Source organism: Pararge aegeria, chromosome 8 (assembly GCF_905163445.1).
Source record: "Pararge aegeria chromosome 8, ilParAegt1.1, whole genome shotgun sequence".
NCBI classification, from domain to species: domain Eukaryota; kingdom Metazoa; phylum Arthropoda; class Insecta; order Lepidoptera; family Nymphalidae; genus Pararge; species Pararge aegeria.
In genome coordinates, this window is record NC_053187.1 from 17,453,855 (window position 1) to 17,467,161 (window position 13,307).

The 13,307-nt window shown below is 36.1% G+C and overlaps 1 protein-coding gene across 1 annotated transcript in view; it reads right to left on the minus strand.

Moving 5' to 3' along the window:
* The window catches only part of LOC120626071 (elongation of very long chain fatty acids protein 7-like), a 62,683-nt gene that overhangs the window by 21,149 nt on the left and 28,227 nt on the right, over window positions 1–13,307 (minus strand). The window contains exon 4 of the mRNA XM_039893358.1: window positions 9,015–9,095. Within this exon, the coding sequence (XP_039749292.1) occupies window positions 9,015–9,095 (81 nt within the window). The remainder of the gene's footprint in view (window positions 1–9,014; window positions 9,096–13,307) is intronic.

Sequence of the window (13,307 nt, forward strand, 5' to 3'; positions counted from 1 at the left end):
TTATAAACTTCTCAAAGGTGTATGTGTACCAACCCGCACTGGGCCAGCGTGTTAGACTACAGCCTTAACCCCTTCCCGGTGGTGGGCCGGTAATGGGTTGATATGATGATGATGATTGACTGACGGCCGATTGGCGCAGTTTGCAGCGACCCTGCTTATTGAGTCCAAGGCCGTGGGTTCGATTCCCACAACTGGAAAATGTTTGTGTAACGAGCATGAATGTTTTTCAGTGTCTGGGTGTTTATATCTATATTCTAAGTATTTTTGTATATTATTCATAAAAATATTCAACAGTCATATTAGTACCCATAACACAAGCTACGCTTACTTTGGGGCTAGATGGCGATGTGTGTATTGTCGTAGTATATTTATTATTATTATTTATTACTATGATAGGTGATGGTATTCCCCATACTCTCCGTCTATTATTGCTTCAAAAAAACTAGACAAGTAATTTTTTCCTTGTCATATAGGTGATCAAAACTGACACAACTTTCACGTAGACAGTAATTTGGCGGCTCAAGATGCAGTATGTAAATTTAAGTGGACCAGGTGAAAAGGCATTGAATGGTAGCTGGTGACGCTACCACTCGAAGATATTTAACTGTGCAATTAGTTACTCACTGTCTTACCAGTGGTTCAGTGTCCATAACAGAATCGATGCATTGGATTTGGTCCATTTATGTGGATTGCACCCCATGTTTCTATGAGAAATCGTACCGTAACGGTAAATAACCTAGCGGCACACCTTTCTCGGAAGGGTGGTAATTGGCCACGGCCGAAGCCTCCCACTAAACCAGACCAGAGAAAACCTAGTAATTATAAATCAATAAATAAATTACCAAATCGCCCCTGTCGAGAATCGAACTCGGGACCTCCAATTTAATACCACAGTGCTCACTCCTGCGCCAGGGAGGTCGATAGAAAAAAACGCAGAAAACTCATTTGACTGCGTTCTTACAAAAAAAAAATTGGCCTTGGGTCTCCTCCCACAATAAGAAGGCATTAAGGCCGTAGTCCACTACGCTGGCCCATTGCGAATTGGCGGACTCCACAAACCTTTGAGAACATTATGGAGAATGCTCAGGCATGCAGGTTCCTCACGATGTTTTTCTTCACAGTTGAAGCAAGTGATATTTGAATTGCTTAAAATGCAAATAACTTAAATAAGTTGGAGGTGCGCGCTGGGATGCGGACTTGGCTCCCCGAAAGTGAAACCTAGGTCTACCCACATCTATCACCGCTTCGTAAATTACCGTAAATAACCTATAATAACATTATAATAAGCTTTATTATTATTATATATTATATATATATTCAATATTTGGATGTGAAAGACAAAATATGCGTATAAACACAAAATACATGCATATATGCGTATAAATCTATGAATAATTGTTTAGTACCTAACATTTTTTTGGAATAAAGCATTTCAATTTGAAGAAAAAATCTGGAAGGATGACTGCCATGTTTCTAGGTTAGGTAGGCCTTCAATTTCACTTTTGACGTGCGGCCGGCGCGGCGGTGACGTAAACGCTATTGCTAAGTTAACCGCAGTTAAACGCCACGGACGGCTTTCTCCGTTACGTCAGACAAGTTCATTGCGACCGTAAAGGTTGGGGTCAGTGAAACTGGAGGTATGGGTTCACAAAAAGTCTATGCGAAATACCTATTGGTTTGACGACCTTTCCGGCTTAGTAGCGTGAGTTACAAGTAAGTTACCGGGTTCGATTTCATGTTTGCCTTCTGTTGGGGTGCACCCGCGTACGTAATATGAAGTCTTATCATTATTGAAATATTTGTTTTGTGTAATTTCTCGGATTTAAAAGTATTCTATCTTATAGCAAATTACCAAATGAAATCTTTGAGATGTCTCTCAATAAGTTCAAAGTATAAATAAAAAGTAAGCTTACAGAAAAACCTATTTATAATGTTATAAGGATAACTTAAACGACAAAAAAGCTTGGGTGTGAATTGCTCTAACTTCATAGCTTAATAATAATTTCCTGTGAGATTGTGATAGCAAAAAAAAAATACCCGGCTAAATTTGTTGTGGGCTCTTCTTAGACCAGGGCGCGTTTGGAACCCTCGTAGCTTTAGGTTTCAGTTGGCGAACGAAGTAATCACCATCCCCTTACAATTATGTAAACGTATATGTGTGATAGGCCTACATGAATAAAGAAATTTTGTATTTGAATTTGAATTTACTCTTTGTCCGTCCAGCATGCAGTCTATGTTTGTACACAATTACGTTAAGATTCCTTAAGGGGACGATTTCGAATCCCAGCACGCCCCTGTAACTTTTTTAAGTTATTTGCGTTCTAAGCAATTAAAATATCACTAGCTTCAACGGTAAAGGAAAACATTGTGAGGAAACCTGCATGCCTGAGAGTTCTGCATAATGTTCTCAAAGGTGTGGAGTCCACCGATGCGCACTAGTCCAGCGTGGTGGACTGCGGCGTTAACCCCTTCTCAGTGTAGGAGGTGACACGTGCCCTGAAGTGGGCCGGTAATGGGTTGGTATGATGATGATGACGATGATTTTAAGATTAATTCAGAGATTAAGCCAAACATAGGTAACATATAACAAAAAAGAAATTTTAATATGAATCCCGAAGGAACACTTTATTTTACTGGGATAAAAGTACCTATCATATGTACACCGGGATACGAGCTATAAATAATAACAATAAATAAATATACTATGACAATACACACATCGCCATCTAGCCCCAAAGTAAGCGTCGCTTGTGTTATGGGTACTAAGATGCCTGATGAATATTTTTATGAATTATAAACATAAATACATAGAAAATATATATAAACCCCCAGACACTGAAAAACATTCATGCTCGTCACACAAATATGTTCCAGTAGTGGGAATCGAACCCACGGCCTTGGGCTCAGAAAGCAAAGTCGCTGCAAACTGCGCCAATCGGCCGTCTAAAAGCTATGTCTAAAACAGAGGCCCAAAACCGGCACGGGTCAGAATGAGAAGGTTTTAGGCCGTATTCCACCAGGCTAGACGTGTTTGGATTGGTAGGTACTCTTAAAACGCTTTTGAGAACAATATAGAGATCTCTCATGCATATAGGTTTCCCCCCTTCACCTGTTCGGAGGTTAAGTTGAAGGTGCATGCCGAGATCAAACTTGGTCCCAGAAAGGGTGGCCGAAGATTGGCGCAGTGGGCAGCGACTCTGCTTTCTGAGCCAAAGGCTGTGGGTTTTATGCCCACAACTGGGCAACTGGTAAAATGTTTGTGCTATGATCAATAATATTTTTCAGTTATCTGTATATTATAGAATAGAAAAAACTTTAATTCAACACAATTCTAAAGGAAAAGACACAAAGAAAACAGTAATTACTTAGTGCTAGAGTGCAAAGGCGTCCTTATCACTAATAGTATTATAAGTACTACAAGTATTTATGTATATTTTTCATAAGAAATATTAATCAGTTGTTTTAGTACCCATAACACAAGCTACGCTTACTTTGGGGCTAGATGGCGATGTGTCGTAAAAAAAACATCCCTGACAGTATGAAAAATTATGTTAATTATCTTAATGCCATAATTTGTTTAACCTTTATTCAGCTAATTCGCTGCCCTATTTAAACTTTCCCAAATATATTTTCCTTCGTGTCTTTAGGTCTTTACTAAATTTAGGCTCGACCGAAGCCTCTAACCAGTCTAGATCAGAGAAAATTCTGTTTATATTGATTTTATTTACTAATAGGGCGTTAGTTAACCGATCTTTATAACCCAGCGTGTAAAAAAGCTACACTATTAACACGCTAATGTACTAGTATTTACATTAACGGCCGTGTCGCTCCGCCAAAACTAATTTCTCTTTTGTTTCATACTTACATACATACATATATATTGTATGTAACTAGCTGCGGAAAATAAACAGGTATTCGAAAGTATCGCGTAGTGTAGCGAGTGCCTTTGGATGAACTTGACCGAGATTTGCAGAGCTTTGAATGAATAGAGGTGGCATTTGGGAACTTTTACAAGTATTATAGTAATGCAGCGATAGCTCAGTGGCTGGTAGTAATTGGACTTTACTGAACTTTTATTGCATAAGGCTTGAACCCTTCTCTTTGTAGGAGGACATCGGTGCCCTGTAGTGGGCCGTCAATGAGTTGATATGCTGAAGATGATATTAATTATTCCGAAGTCGGTTTTTTTTTGTGTCAAAAGAATGCGGCTGAAATGAAGCTGTGATATCGCGGTGGGTAGGAGCTCGACTTCAGTTTCCGGGGGCCGAGTAGCTCTATCCAGTGCTGGGTGCCCCCTTGTTAGGTTGCTACATGACCCTGAAGTTCTCTCCACCGACCGTCATAATATTCCAAGACTAGTTCGTGAAGCGATTGAAATTTGGAAGCACAAAAATTTCAATCGCGAGGACGGTTTTAAATGAGCAAGTGTGTGAAACCAAGTGGTAGAATTATGCACACCAAGAAAGCATCGTACAGCATCTCAATTTAAAAGTGACGTTGTCAGTGTAGTGTGTCGAACAGTTCGTGAAACACCGACAAAAAGAACACCAAAGCGGGTAGTCAGAAAAATTTTAGCATATTCAAAAATGTTATTATAATACACAATGAATTTCAAACAACCATTTAGGTTTCATCAATTGAAGAATTCAAAGCAATTTCTTTAGTTCTTAGTAACTTGACCTTTGGGGGATATAAGATAGAAATCATTAAGACATTTGGATTTTAAATATATGATGATTAAACCTTTAATTTTAATGCCAGTCAATAATGTAATGAACTAACGAATAGACCGAGAATGAACTGGTCGTAGATTTTAACCAGGATGTTTACAGGGTAAATCAATATGTCAAAAAGTAAGCAAAAAAATCAACGTTCATAGTTTGACCTGCGACTGCATAGCTACGAGTACCTGTAACTTGGATATCTTGACAAAAGCAGATCTGTGTAATTTAAGACATAGATTTCATCTCTGGGCATTTTGTGACAGACTATACAATTTTCGGACAGGTCTTATTAGTAGTTATCATTTGACAAGTTGACAGCGATATAATATGAAGATGCAGTCTTAGATAATAGAGTACTTATCTTGAGAGGGGGAATGTCAGTATAATAATAGTATCTTAGTACTCGCTGTTGCGGTTGAAAAAGAGCTGTTTGCCCATTTTAAAATGACGCGTGAGTTTTTTCGTAAATGAAACTGTTATTTGAGTGCGACAAGTTTACTTGGCGCACGCAAATTATACTTAGCAGACACAAACTATCCTTGCTGCACGCAAAATGACTGTAAAAACAAAAAAAAAACTGTGAAAAAGTGAGGTTGACATTGCAAAGTTTAAAGTTTTATTAATATTAATTAATTTATATTTATTGTTATTTGTTTATGTTTTTTAAACTTTTCATCCGTTTGTTGGGACTTGGGATTTTGTGCCCACATATATCTCTGCATTTGTAATAGTATCTGCTACCCGTGCGATGTTGTCGATTGCTTGTTGCACAATGTACTATTTATCCCGCATGAGTAATAAAAAAATCCATACATCCTTATTCGTTTTGCACGGCATCGTACCCAAACCTAAATCAGTAAGGCTTTGCATTGGTAGACCTGAGCCAACTTAGAAATTATTAATTCTCAAAATAATCACGTACAATGGTACCTTCTACCTAAGGCAATAGGATAGAGGTCGTGAAAAATATCTTTTGCGCTATACGAAATAACTCGTAGTGTCACTAGAAAGTAGTTCATGAGGTGCTAAAAATTCTAGCGCCTTTGACTTAATATAGTGCTAAAAGCAGATACCATAATCTTTATTAATTTTTAACAAGAATAAGAAAATGTGTTTTTTATTTTTGTTTTAAATATTTACTTAACGTAAATTTTTTATTCAATTCAAATGGCATCAAGGATAGGGACGAAATGCGGTACTGAGACAGGTTGCAATAAAACACGTATATCAAGAGTCTATCAAAATTCTATCGCGAGATTATGGTTATTTTATAGAGATTTAGACAAAATGATTTAAAGGTTAGAACGTCCACGCGTCTACAAAATCGCTTGGCGAGCTTTGACTATTCTTCCAAACACATGTCCAAACACACAAGCAGCGTTAAGATTTGAATAAATAACGTTTTATTAACATCTTTTTTATTAAACTATGATCATCAATAGTATATAACAGTCCAATGCTGGACTAAAGATCTTTCCCAACGGGAGAGTTTGCCCATAAACGCTGCGCTGGGCAAACGGGTTGGTGGCATCCTCATGGTAGTAGTAGCACAAAGGACGCTGCTGCTCGCTTAATCACTTAATCGCCTAGTACGACAAAGACGGGATGAGGAGGGGTGGGACCTGTATTCTAAGCTGACGTACCAAACGGTACGCTATGGTAGTTTTTATCTCAAATAAACTATGCTGTATTTTAAAGTTATAATTCTTTAACGGCGTTATGAAAAAACATGGGAGTGAAATTATACGACACGACAACGATATGCATGGTTACACGATTTTAACAGGATGAAGGTAGTTGCGAAACCGAGTGAGAGGGGAATGCATCGTCCGCCAGATCACTTTGCACGTTGCGCACGCGCACCGTTACAAAAAACTCGAACCCCGAATCCCGAATCCCCCCGAACCCCGAACCCCGATCTGCATACCCTGTGCTAACGGACAGGGTATGCAGATAATATAAATTAAAGAAAATCTCCAGTACGAGTTATGAATACTGAAGGGTATGCTTTTTATAACTCTTATAATGACTATCGTCAAGTTTTTTATTACTCGTACTGGAGAATTTCTTCATTTTATATCATCTACATACCATCTATGCACGCCACTAAAGTGAGCTATGATTAGGTTTGACAGGGTATACTTTCAATTGTCAAAGTCTGCAGCTCATTCCGGTGATTTAATTGATTCAATTGTACAAAAATCTAGAATTTTATAATCGTATTAAATACCTTTTTTCCATTGCTAGTGTTGTTTTCTCCACAAACAAACCAATCAATACATATTCGAAGATTTAATTTATGTATATAAATATATAACTAAAATAAAAAGAACTTGGACTGTAACAATATTATTATTAGAAGTAAAATAAACTTGTAGTGCAGTTGACTAGGCTGCAAAAAATTAGTAATTCATTTAAGGGTAATTGTATATCTTTTTATAATAAAATTACCAAATCCTTGAGATGTCTCTCTATAAGATCAAAGTTTATATAAAACGTAAGCTTATAAAAAAATACTATTATAATATTAAGGATTACATGTATAATAAAAAGCTTGGGTATGAATTGCTCTTACTTCATAGCTCAACATTAACTAGACTGTGAGATGGAACATAAAAAAATCCTGGCTAAGTTTGTTGCGGGCTCTTCTTAGACCAGGGCGCATTAGGAACCCTCCTAGTTTTAGTTTTAAGTTAACTAATGCAGTTATCACCATCACGAACATTAGTGTAACATGTTAAATGTATGAACGCTTCATAAGTGTCTGTAATAAGATCTACATGAATAAAACATTTCTGAATTTGAATTTGAATTTGAAAAACGTAGAATAAAGCGTAAGTAAAGAGACACTTTTTTTTACCGGACCACCAAATTTTACTGAACATTAAAATTTGAGTTTTTTGTACAATTGAATCAATTGAATCACCGGAATGAGCCCGTATACTTTGACAATTGAAAGTATACACGTTGTTTTTATATAAATATGCTCTAATATATACGTAACTCTATTAAATGCTCCGCAGAGAGTAACAACCAGTACCGTCTCATCTCTGCACTTTCTATGAGTAATGAGATATGCTCCTCACCGACCATGACCGCCTATATCACTCTTAATAATTATGGAAGAATAATTATACTTATTCTGTTTACTTAATTAAAGTTATATACGTTAACCAGTCGTAATCAACCGTCTTTGAAGTTTTCTCCTTGGTAGGCTCAGTATTTTAAGAGTTCTTAAAAAACAATAAAAAGAAATTTTTTAAATAAAATGACTTCTCATGCTCTTTATGTTCTTGATAATGGAGTGAATAAGAACTTTAACTGATTAAAACTGATATGTAGGCTCTTGTGCATAAAAGTTATAATGCGTGAATAGCAAGAGAAAATAGTAGGTATATTTATTTATTTACCCAGAGATAAGTTACAGTTTCCTAATATTGTTTAACATTGATATTTAAGACACGTATATAATTAGAATAGATTTTTTGTCAGAATTATATGTGAGAAAGAAAGAAAGAAAAGAAAGAAAAATCGTATTTATTGTCACACATTTGTGTAAAATGTTACATTTGTGAAATAAAAAAAGTGTGCCGTAGAATAGACTGAGATCGTTTATATTTTAGCATAAGAGCTAGCAAAAAGAATATATTGGAAACTAAGATATTCTTTTTGCAATCCGTAGTCTAAAGCAAGGTTTTAATTTACCGAATAAAACCTGAGTGTCCATGAATATTTAAGAGCTTACTTACTAATAAACCTAAGAAAAGAATGCGAAATTCTTTCTTAGTTTCAAATGATTGCTAAGACCTATTATCACCTTAAGAAATATTATTATATTACATCGATTTTAATTTCGATTCGAGGAAAACTTGATGTTTAGAAGTGCAATACGAACCATTCTATATGATTCATGTAACCATATATTATTAATTTATTTACACTCTTTTTTTATGCACAACAAGTTATAGGAAAAAAAAAAGAATAGTTAAACAAACTAGCAGAATATGAAACCAGCCGTGTCACTTAAAAGCGATTTATTTTTTGGCATATTGAAGAATAAATTAAATTTTTCTGTTATCTTAAAATTACTGTTCAGTTTATATGCTAGATGTAAGCTAGCTAAAACTGGTTTTATGATATTGTGCATAAAAGCGGTCTTCTCAGAAAATGCTTATATACAGCTGTTATGTAATTATTTTGGCAAGGCACAAGAAATTACGGAATAACAGTCGTGTGACTTCAAAATACTCGTACATGGAATTTACGTGAAATTTATTGCTAGTTACTTACTCGTCTCGCCTTTTCACTGTCGCTGTAGTCGACAGGCTGACACGTGAGGCTGTAGTCGGCCCACCACCCTGACATCAAGTGCTGTAAACAAAAAAATATTTATTAATAATAAAGTAAATAATTTATGATGGCTGATTGGCGCAGTGGGCAGCGACCCTGCTTCCTGAGTCCAAGGCTGTGGTCCGATTTCTACAACTGCAAAATATTTTTGTGATGAACCTGAATGTTTTTCAGCGTCCGGATGATTAATATTATAAAAGTATTTATCTATGTTATTAATAAAAATATTTGTCAGTCATGTTAGTACCTAGAGCACAAGCTACGCTTACTTAGGGGCTAAATGGCGATGTGTGTACTGTCGTGAAAACCCGGGTGGGAAGCTTTGGCCGTGGCTAGTTACCACCCTACCGACAAAGACGTGCCACTTAGCGATTTAGTGTTCCGGTGCCGATTAGGGATTAGTATAACTACCATACTCCCTAACAGGATAGCCCGCTACCATCTTAGACTGCATTATCACTTACCACCAGGTGGACTAACTAACACAGGCTAACTTGTAGTAGACTAAAAAACAAAAAGTTTATTATTTTGCTCAATTGTATATTTTATCCATACTAATGTTCATATTTTATCCATACTAATATTATGAATGCGAAAGTGTCTGTTTTTTGCATGTTTGCTACTTCCGTTCTGTTCAACCGTTGGGCCAATCTTAATGAAACATGATGACTCAAATTTATCAGTGGGATTAAAAAAAAATACCTATTAGCATTTATTACCTACACAGTGTAATTAGACATAGAAAAAGTTTGCATCCTCTATGTCCTTCCTGGGAAAATTAAAAGTTCCAGCGAGATTTTAAAGAACCCAAAATAAACGCGGACATAGTCGCATGTAAATCCTAGTTTTCTTTTTATTGTAATAATTGTCGGACCAAGCAGATGGCCCCAACCCGATGGGGAAAGTCAAGATGGGAAACCCGAAGTTTACAATAACCAAACATGTACTCGTATGTACGATTCATAAGCGCTTTTTTCAGGCCTTTTTGAATATGTAATATACCATTTATGCATTTTTTGAGGCCACCAACGCACTGGGCCACCTTGGTGGACTACGGCCTTAACCCTTTCTCATTGTAGGAGAAGACCTGTGCCCTATAGTGGGCCGGTAATGGGTTTATATGATGATGTAAGTTGTGTATGTGGTTTGAGAAAAGTACAGAAATCCTTTGCGGAGATGGGTATATGTTTTCATAACATAATACCGAAGGTAATATTAGATCTACCTTTACCTAAGTTTAAGCAATATATTAAAACACATTTAACAAATCGTGGTTACTGCACGATTGATGAATTCATTAACGACAAGGCTGCTTGGAAGCAGGCCACTCCGCTCTCATCTCTCACAAAACATAAAAATTCTAAAGATTGTTAAACTTTAAAATGATGGTGGAAAAGAGCAATCCGCTGAGTTTCTTGCCGGATCTTCTTAGTGGAATCTGCCTTCCGAACCGGTGGTAGAGTCACTACAAACAGACTGACTTGACTTTTCAAAAGTGCTTATTAATTAGGCCTACTTAAAATAAATGAATTTTGAATTTGAATTTGATGATCATGCCTTTTCTTAGTCAAACTACCCGCGACTTTATCTCTGCAAAATTTCTGTGTTCCCGTTTAAAACTGGTTGAGGTAGCCTAAGCCCCTTATTTCTACATTCTTTCCCTACCTATATTTTAAATAATATAAGTTAATAGAATTACTTAGTTTTTTTTCATCAATGAATGAAGTAAATTGCGATTCTTTGTCCATTAATTTAAAGGTTATTTTAACATAGAGATTCTTCAACCTGAACCTAAACCTGTGCAGTAGTTTTACAGCTATTTAACTGTATAAAAAAGCGAAATAAAAATTTGAGTCAATTATTAAGCCCGAAGTTTGAATTGTTTTTACATAAGAATTGGGCTATCAAATGCATTTTATTTTAAACCTGTAAGAAAATTCCAGAGATTATAGTGTGCTAACAAATAAACTTTTATTTTATATATAAAAGAGTTCTCTGTCTTATTCAATGCAAAGGGTTAACCCTTTAGGAATATCATTTTGATTAGTTATATATAAAAATATATATAAGTTTTTTTTAATCTGATTGGTAGTTCCATAGGTCGCGTTTTAACAAACAAATTTTAAAATCTACAAGTTTATTATTTGTTACATACATAAGTAGATAAAGGATTACAAAAACTTAAAAAAAACATAGTGCTCTAACTACACGTAGGTTGCTCTTAAATACATTTGCGTGATAATGTGACATGGTGATAATAAAAAAGAGTTAAGTATGCAGCTGGTTTGGCTAAGTTTGCAGATTGTTCTTAACGTGTCCTGAGAGACAAACGGACCCCCCGTTCTTTAGTTTCACATTTACGACATAAATGTCTTCTTGCTACAATGTAATAAATTGTATGTCGATATATTTATAGCTATAGAAGCCTAGTAAAGAAAAAATTTACTTTGATTTTGATTGGACTCTACCATTATATTCAGGCAAAGCCACAGCCGAATATTCAAAGCTACATAATCATAACGACTTTATTAAGAACTTGGATTGTGCGATTATTTTAAAATTACATACAACATTATGTAATTACATGGTCAAAAACACAATAATAATTGTTGTCAAAAACGTCGTAGCAAGGACGTTTAAACCACAAGACATTGGTCGATGTCACATTTGTATTTTGCGATGCTGGGTTGGATTTGGTACGCAACCTTCGTCATAGAAATGTCAAGGAAGACCATTAAATATAATCTTTCAAGCCATGCACCCGTGACGCAGTGGCGTGCACTCCATACTTGCACAAAAGCACTGCATACCCTAAACTTTTGTATGACTCATAAATGCGAAGGATTTTTCCATTTTATCGCACCTTCCTTCTTTATATATACCCTAGCCAAAAACCCTGTGCACGCCACTGCCGTGACGTATACAAAAAACGTTACGTAGTAGTACGCTTTTGTGACGGAGCTCGTCCGGGTAAGTTTTTTTTTTTTTTTATTGGTCAACTTAAGAGTAAAACAATTTACGACAACTAGGTCAATTTACGAGTTTATGTGAGAAGGTATAGATTTTTTGATTTTTTTTTTATTTAAGTTGCAATCGCAACCCTACCAGTAGTCAGTACACAACAGTTAGATAGCAAGTTTATGATTACAACTTGTACCTAGATGTAGTACTATCGCCATGCTTATTTCTGCCGCTAAGCTGCATTGTTGCAATGCTGTTAACCAGCGGATAACCATTCAGTCAAAACTTTGACGGCCGATTGGCGCAGTTTGCAGCGAACCTGCTTTCAGAGCCCAAGGCCGTGGGTTCGATTCCCACTACTAGAAAATGTTTGTGTGTGAGCATGAATGTTTTTCAGTGTCTGGAGGTGTTTATATGTATTTTCTAAGTATTTATGTATATAATTCATAAAAATATTTATAAGGCATCTTAGTACCCATAACACAAGCTACGCTCACTTTGGGGCTAGATGGCGATGTGTGTATGGTCGTGGTATATTTACTATTTATTTTAAATTCAAATTAAACATCGAGTACGGCCCAAAAAGCGGCAGCAGCTGCCGAATCTGCTCAAATGCTTAAGCGCCGTAAATACTTCGTTATTTGTAATGACTACGTTTTTGCGGCGCTTGCGTTTCAGACTCTGGACCCATGGTCTTCGGACACGAAAAATGTTATTAACACCGTGTCCCAAAAACTGGTCTTGACGTCTGGTGACCCAAGATCTGACGCTTATTTAGCCGAACGGCTAAGTCTAGCAATTCAAAGGGGCAATAGCGCTAGCATTTTGGGTACCATGCCCATAAGTGAACAGTTAGGTATTGTAAATATTAATTTTAGTTTGTAATTATTATTACTAACTAAAAGTCTGAATAATAACTTAAAGTCTGAAAAACATCACAAAATTCTTTTGTTTTCGTAGGTAAATAGTTTATAAGTACTATTAACGTCCAGTCAGTCTGTTTGTAGTGGCCGGTGAAGTAAGAATAACTCATATTTTTTTTTTAATTTGAATAACTAAATAGATTATTAAAAGTTTAAGGTCTTTTTAATCCTATGTAGCAGCAGCCTTAAATAATAAAACAAATCTATATTTCTTTCTTTAAGTGTTAAGGAAAACACTCTCAGGTAACCTGCATGCATGGAAGTTCTCCACAATGTTTTCAGAGGTGTGTCAAGTCTACCAATCAGCACTTGTCCAGCGTGGTGGACTATGGCCTAAATCCCTGCGGTG